Below are 8,337 nucleotides of genomic sequence, written 5' to 3'. Positions count from 1 at the left end.
ATCGAATAAGTCGAAATTTCGGAATAAGTACCACATTCAATTTTTAGCATTTAGAAATGCAGCCTGGGAGGCGAAGGACATTCTTATCTTCAATAAAACTTTCCTATCATTTCTTATCGAACATCTTAAAAGATATGGAATGTAATTGTTTGTTCGAAAGGCAGTGCAATCTCAGTAAACAATAAGGATGGTGTTCCTATTCGACTTTCTCAATATTATTCAGCGGTAAATGAAACGTTTGTCATGTCTTTTTTCCGAAGTGTTTCCGAAGTGTCAACTGTTTCCCAAGTACTAACTGTTTCCCAACGGTGGTCGGAGTATGGTTGAATGGATTACCCACCCATGGATCGTGTGTTCATAGATACGTTGGTGTGTTGCACTTAATTAAAAACTTGAAATCGTATTCGTCACGCGGAACGTGCGGCAGCAACTTAAAATGTTTAAAGAACGCTGCAATGTACACCTCTAATAATTGACAAACTTTTTTCACAGTCCATCATTTCTGGCCATTTGTATGGTGGTTGTAAGGTGGGCAAGGTGGTAGCGCTTTTCAGGTCTGGTGACGCTCATTCATCGTATATTTACATATCTGTCATGGGCCCGGCTGCTGTGCTTCAACACAGCACGCTAATCCACTGATGTTCTACATGCAGGTGTCACTTCCCAGGATGATCTACGTTCTATTCCCTGGCCTGGCTATGGTTTTTCTAGACGCACCGCAACCGCATCCTGCCTGGCATGTCGACTACGACACAACTGCTTTCTACCACCCAATGAATGCTAGCATCACTTCCAGACCGTTGACACCGTCCGTGTGTCCGGCAGCGCCACTGTTCCCGGCAGCGTCACTCTACTTGCGGCCGGAATACCTATCGCCACCAACATCAATTCGCCCATCAGATATAAAAGAGCAGGCGCGCACGGAGGCATTTTGTGGGCCCGGCTGCTGTGCTTCAACACAGCACGCTAATCCGCTGATGTTCTACATGCAGGTTAGTAAATCATACAGTCTTTTCACGAAGCGTTCAAGTAATTACTTTCTACTGCAGCTGCCGGGCCCACATTGCTGCCTTTCCATTGTTGTTCAGTGTTGTGATGTTATTCGCTCTTTATTTTTGCTGGCGGGTGACATCGAAACTAACCCTGGACCTGATAGTCAAGCCGTACTAAAGGAACTTAAGAGCCTATCCGCAGGTCAATCGCAACTGATCACCGAGATTCAACGCCTCAAGTCTCAGTTACTAACAACTGACAAAGCAATATCCGATCTGAGCGTGCGCATGACGAACCTGGAGACCCACTACCAAAACCTAATCCCCTTGCGTTCTGATATAGAAAGCGTGAAGAGTGATGCTGCCCGTGCAGCACACACAATTCAGAGGCTGGAAGCGCGTCTTGATGATGCCGAGAATCATTCTCGGCGTAACAAGCTAATTTTTTATGGTATTGATGAATCTTCAGGGTCAGAGTCGTTCGCGCAATCGGAGCAGATAATCATTGGCCACTGTCGCAAACATATGAGCATCACTCTTGACCCAAAAGAAATCGAGCGCGCGCACCACTTGGGCAATCATGCAGCTAATCGTAACCGCCCCATAATAGTGAAGTTCACCTTTCATAAAACAAAAGATCTTGTTCTCTCTAACGGCCCTAAATTTAAAGGAACAAACTTCAGTGTTGGCGAGCATTTTACGCGTCCTGTTCAATTGGCCCGCAGACACCTTCTTTCATTCGCAAAAAGCAAATCAGCACCTTACTCCCTGCGCTTTAAAACTCTGTTTATGGGTAATAAGCGCTATGTTTTCGATGAACGCACACAGAGTATGAAAGAATTTGCCTTCCGATATAACTGTTCCACTAAGGTTGTTTGCAGACGACTGCGTCATATACAATAGGATCGGATCTTTAAGTGACCAGTTAGAACTTAATAACAATTTACAAAGAATATTAAAATGGTGTAATGAATGGCAAATGTCACTGAACCCAGTAAAATCAGTTTGTATGACCATAACAAGAAAGAAGGTGCCTTTGTGGTACAAATACAGCATAGGTCCACTGGAACTAAAAAGAGTAACAGAATATAAATATCTAGGACTAATATTTACTCAAGATTTGAGATGGAATGCGCATATCAATCAGGTATGTAGCAGAGCAAATAAAGTCTTATGGGGTCTCAGGCGAAGACTGTATAGCGCAACTCCTGAAGTGAAAAGCTTGGCATATAAAGTATTAGTAAGGCCAATTATTGAATACGCCAACATTGTATGGGACCCACACACTGTAACCAACCGTCATAAATTGGACAGAGTTCAACGACTCGCCTCCAGATTCATATTTAATAAGTATCGGCGCGTGCACTCTCCTACAGAACTATGCAGACGTGCAAACCTCTCCGCTTTAGAACTAAGGACTAAGTTTGACCGGCTGAAATTTTTCTACCTAATTGTTCATAACCAGGTTAAACTTAATTTCACTGATTTCTGTATAATTTCACCAGATCAACGCTCCAGACACAAGCACAGTTTATACATACACCCGCCAGTTACACGGAATGATATATTCAAGTATAGTTTCTTTCCTAGGGCAATCAAGGAATGGAACGAATTACCCAATCCACTTGTCACATGTTCCTCTGTCAGTGCTTTTACTGCTGGTTTAGAGAATCTTATTTTTCCGGATATGACTGCCTCATAGCATTTGTTTCTGATGCGCATATTACGAGTTTTTTTTGTCTTTGATCACTGCATGTCACTTTTTACAGATACTGCTATTGTATTGTTCTTTGTTCAACATGTACCGATATTTTGTATATGTGTTGTATTTCTATCCACTCCTGTAATGGTCCATCCTTGGACTGACAGTATAAATAAACAAACAAACAAACAAACAGAATTGCAATAGCAGCCAACTCGACGCGGGAAACGCCCTACGGTACCGACACGAGCTAACCTCTACATTTTCGTAATCTTTGCCAACGCACGCATCTTCCTTCCTAAACGCGATATTCTGTCTAACCTCGTGTTGTCGTCTAACAGTAATTTGCTGATAATAACTGAAACCTGGCTCACTGACGATGTTACCGATACTGAGGTTCTTGCTGACTTGCCGAATTTCTGCCTTTTCCGGAAAGACCGCGAAATCTCACGAGGTGGTGGTGTGCTAATCGCCGAGCATCACCATTTATCGTGCACGCTTGCAACCATTGAGACTGACTTGGAAATAATATGGATAATCTGCCGCGCTTCACCACAGACTTCTCTTGGGCGTTTGTTACAGACCACCACATAACACTCCTGATTTTTCGCATAAACTTGATAACTTCTTGAGCAAACTTAGGGAAAAACACCCTAACGCAGAAATCCTGCTTTTCGGTGACTTTAATTTTCCGCAAATCAACTGGACTAACAATAATGCTTTAATCATAGGCAATGAAGCTGCTAAAGAATTTGTTAATGTGTGTCTTAATTTTAGTCTAACTCAACTTGTGCTAGAGCCTACGCGGGTTACAAAAGACACATCTAATGTACTCGACCTTATACTAAGCAGCCATCCTGACAGTCTATCATCCATAACTTACCTCCGTGAGGTAAGTGATCATAAAGTAATCCATGCCACCTTTAACTTTCAACCCATGCGACAGCCAAAATCTAACAAAACTATATGCCTATATGATAAAGGGAACTACGAAGCTATTAATTATGAGTTAGGTGACTTCTTTTCTACTTTTGAGACATTAGTCCATATGCGCTCGCCTCAAGAAAACTGGACATTATTTAAAAATAAAATTAATGAACTCGTAAACAAACATATACCAAGAATAACTATGTACACTAATCAGAATAAGCCATGGTTCACCAGAGCTTTAAAGAAGCTTGAAAACCAAAAGAAACGTCGCTTCCGGCTAGCCACGCGTCTTGGAAGCACCGAGGCTTGGTCGAAATACTACGTGGCAGAGAACGCCTACCTGAGTGCCCTTCGCACTGCTAAAAAATATTTTTAGAACGTCGACCCGCCCAAGCAACTTCCTCAAAATCCTCGGCAGTTCTGGCGCATTTTAAATCCCCAAGAAGCTCGTACCATCAGCGTGACGAATGCAGCAGGCGACACCGCCACGGACGCCGAGTGCGCCGATATATTCAATACAGCATTTTTTTCCGTGTTTACAAAAGAAACTACCAATCCAGATTCTCCACTACCTACTAACATAACATCACATATGCCACCCATTGTATTTTCGGTAGATGGTATACTATCAATCATTGAAAAAAAACAAATTATGTACTTCTGGTGTAGACGAAATTAACTCAAAGATCCTAATGAATACTAAGCATATATCCGCGGCATGTTTCACTCTGTTGTTCACGCAGTCATTGTCTACAGGTACTTTACCGGATGATTGGAAAGTGGGAAAGGTCGTCCCAGTATTCAAAGCAGGTAACAAAGACTCCCCCTTAAACTACCGCCCCATTTCATTAACTAGTGTTCCTTGCAAAATCATGGAACATGTCATATACTCGCATATCATGAACTTTTTAGAGTAGGAAAACTTCTTTCATCCTTCACAACATGGTTTTCGTAAAGGGCTTTCATGTGAAACACAACTAGCTATCTTCCTTAATGATCTCCACGTTAATCTTGATAACAATGTTCAAACCGATGCGATCTTTCTAGACTACTCTAAAGCTTTTGACACAGTGCCTCATAACCGCTTGCTAATAAAATTATCTAGATTGAACTTGGATCCTCTTGTAGTACAATGGATAAAAGAATTCCTTACTAATCGTTCCCAGTTCGTCTTTGTCAATAACGTCTCCTCCGAACCCCTCCCTGTCACTTCAGGTGTCCCTCAAGGCTCAGTCTTAGGACCGCTTCTTTTCCTAATATACATTAACGATCTTCCGCTGCATGTATCTTGTCCTATTCGTATGTTCGCTGACGACTGTGTGATTTATCGTACTGTGACTAACATCTCTGACCAAGCATCTCTCCAGAATGACCTTAATAACGTGCAGGACTGGTGCAACCATTGGCAAATGGCCTTGAACCCTAACAAGTGCAAATTTATTTCAATTTCCCGCCGTCGTAATCCTTATCTGTCTACTTACACAATTGCAAACGTCCCACTAGAATCAGTTCTAACCTATAAGTACTTAGGCGTAACCCTGTCCCACGACCTTTCCTGGAATGCGCATGCTGCTAACGTAATCTCGTCAGCAAACAAGTCCCTTGGGTTCATGAGGCGTCATCTTCGTCATGCTCCACAGCACGTCAAACTACTCGCATACAAATCATTTGTCATGCCACAACTGGAATATGCCGCCGCCATCTGGAACCCTCATCAAACATATATCATCAATGCACTCGAGTCGGTTCAGAATCGTGCGACTAGATTCATCCATTCTTCATATTCATATAACATGAGCGTTTCACACTTAAAGGCACAATCTAGCTTGGCATCTCTTGCTTTTCGTCGTCGCATCGCCACGCTCTCTCTTTATCACAAATTTTTTTACAGCTCACTAAGCCGCCCGCCTTACGTCACGCCATCATCTTCACGCATGTCACAGCGCACCAGCCATCAACTCCAAGTTTCTCGTCCTCGAACACGAACTGTCACTTTTCAATCATCATTTTTTCCTCGAGCTGCCAAGGACTGGAACGACCTACCCATTAATGTCGCTGCCATCACAGGTCATTCACAATTTCTAGAAACTGTTGAAACTTGTATTTCAATGTAACACCTGCCTTTTCCTATGTTCACATGTTAACCACCCCTTATGTAATACCCCGAATAGGGTCTTTAAGGTATTAAAATGAAATGAAATGAAATTAAGTATCATTCCTTGCAAACTACAGGAATGTATTACTTACTCATGTTTAGTTATTTGCTCGAATCTAATGCATTTTTCACAACGAAACAACAGGGGCTTCGTAAATCATTTTCATGTGAGACGCAACTAATTTGCTCAACCAATGAACTTTTCGCAGCTCTCGACAACGGGTGTTTCTTCGACTGCATATTCTTGGATATTCATAAAGCGTTTCCCCTTGTCTCTCACCCTCTGCTGAAAAATGAATTTCTTAATAAGACATCTTATTTGTCTTATCGTACTAACCAGCGACATAAATTTGATGTCCCATTTTGCCACACTAACTTATTTTCTGATTCATTTTTCCAAAAGACAGAAGGGAGGGAACCGCCTCTACTCCTCCGTAGTCACATTCTAACTGCTTCTGCATTTATATCCGCTGTTGACGATTATCATTGTATGTACTAGCCGCTAAAGCTAATAACCATATGTAGAATTTTTTCTCCCGTCCCTACTGTGATGCCTTCAGGCATTACAGGTCAGGAAATACATAAATAAATAAATAGCCATCTAAGAGCCAGCATTAAAACGTGCAGTGTGTTGCAGCCCCCCCCCCCTTTGTCAATTTATCGGCAAGAGCAAACGTGTTTTCGAAAGGCTGTCTTATCAGCCTGCCTGCTACATTAGCTGTCACCGCAGCTAGCAGACACCACGATTGTTTTTCCTTAAGCCAAGCTTGCGTTGGCTTAACGAGTTTCATAGGAGTTGCGGTGATGCAAAAAAAACTAGTTGCTCCCAGACAGAGCAGCTAAGGGAAAGGGCAGTTTGATGAGTTGACAGCTGCGCCGGCGCTGGAGCGTGAATCAGTAGCAAGGACTCCAGCTCCATAGGCGCACGCTCACACCACGTGCACAACCAATCAGAGCCATTTTCCTCGCGGGGGAGGGAAACGGCAGGAAAGGGTTCGTTTCTGTTCAGTCTCGGAAAACAGATGGGACGGCCATGTTTTCTGCGTTCCACCGAGGAACGGGCAGCCTTCGACGAGCGGCGGTGAGAACTTGCCCATGAAAGGGCTCGCCGATCAAGTCGTTACTGCCGCCTGAGACCAGGAAATCCAACAGCAACGAGGAGAAAATACGGAGCTGAGGGACCCCGAGGCCAAAGTAACCGGGCAGCGTTACCTGTGGGTTACTTAACCCTGACGAAGGTCAGATGCACGCAGGACATTCTTCGCTTACCCGCATTTTCCGGTAGGGAAAAGGTTGGTCATTTTTTGATAAACAGGCTACGGAACAACTCCGTTACACGGTTTTCCTATACGCGGTATTTGTTTGTAATTTCGTAAATATTAAGTGACGTTGTACAATCAAGATGCGACCGTTTTGTATGCGGAGTAAAGGGGCAGTTTGCAAGCATGACACGACTATGTGGAAAAGTTGTGACGGTGATTTGGTTTTACTGAGAAGATTAATAATACTATCTTTCTAGATACCCAATATCGCGACATCTGTAGCTGCAGTACTCACGGAGCAGCGCGTGGAACTTCACTTCAGCGTCACACGTGCAGTCTTGTGAAGTGGGCCCTCTTTCACGGCTGAAGACCGGCGTTACAATCTATGCAGTTGTTACTCAAATACGGAGCTCGCGACCGATTCATGTGCAAGATTGCTTCATTTCACCATCATGCGAAAGAAAGATGGCGTTAAATATTATTTTTATTGGTTGTCTATTCATTAAGGAAAATAATCACTGGAAATTATCAGAGTCAGGAAGAACACCATAGGAAGAAGACCGCTGCGTTCCAATCCTGTTTTCTATCTCCTTCTGGCATGAACACTTTACTAGCCAATTGGAATGCACCTAACACAAGGCACATTACAGACTGCATTAAAATAAGATGTCGTCGTAGCGCCGACGTCCACCCTGACTGCACTTGGGTCGAATCCTGGTGAACGCGCCCCTCCCCCCCCCCCTTTCTGGTATCGAGGGGAGGCCGCTATTAATGGTCTGCCGCTGTGTTTAAGTTATGATAGTTTATTCGGCACTGTTTGTAATCGTTGTAAGTGCTTTTTTTAAATATTTAGACTGCTGCAGTAAGGCATTCTTCACACGCCGAATAACACGCTACCTGCAGTAATTTGCTCATAGACTTGGCCATATCATGTAGTCTAATTACGTTTTCGTAACTTTTTTTTTCAATGTCACTATTGTAACCATTTTCGTATTTACACAATTCTAACTCGCAGATCTTTTAAATAAAAGGTGCGTTGAAGTTTGCATGCGCATTACATTCGTTACTAATTCTATTCAAAATAAAAAAGCTGGTCCTTATAGAGAAAAAAAAAACTCAATGTGAGGTGGAAGTCAAACACTGCCATCGAACGGACATTGTTTCGTTATGCCTTGGTTTGCGGCTGCCATTTTTAAGTTTGCTCAATGTGTGGCATTTGATGTGCAATAGATAGAACTGAAGATGGCTTTCTCTGATCGGTAGACAGCGGAAGCAAGGTGTCGTCGGACTGTGATA

The 8,337-nt window shown here is 43.0% G+C and overlaps 1 protein-coding gene across 1 annotated transcript; it reads left to right on the top strand.

The window, feature by feature from the left end:
• The first annotated feature begins 668 nt into the window (after window positions 1–668).
• Window positions 669–1,895, top strand: LOC139054322 (uncharacterized). Its single transcript, XM_070531154.1, has one exon. The coding sequence runs from the start codon at window positions 669–671 to the stop codon at window positions 1,893–1,895; it is 1,227 nt and encodes a 408-aa protein (XP_070387255.1).
• The last annotated feature ends 6,442 nt before the right edge of the window (window positions 1,896–8,337 follow it).

This window comes from Dermacentor albipictus, chromosome 1, assembly GCF_038994185.2.
Source record: "Dermacentor albipictus isolate Rhodes 1998 colony chromosome 1, USDA_Dalb.pri_finalv2, whole genome shotgun sequence".
Taxonomy (NCBI): domain Eukaryota; kingdom Metazoa; phylum Arthropoda; class Arachnida; order Ixodida; family Ixodidae; genus Dermacentor; species Dermacentor albipictus.
Note: the sequence above shows the minus strand (reverse complement) of the source record. Positions and strands in the feature narration are given on the sequence as shown.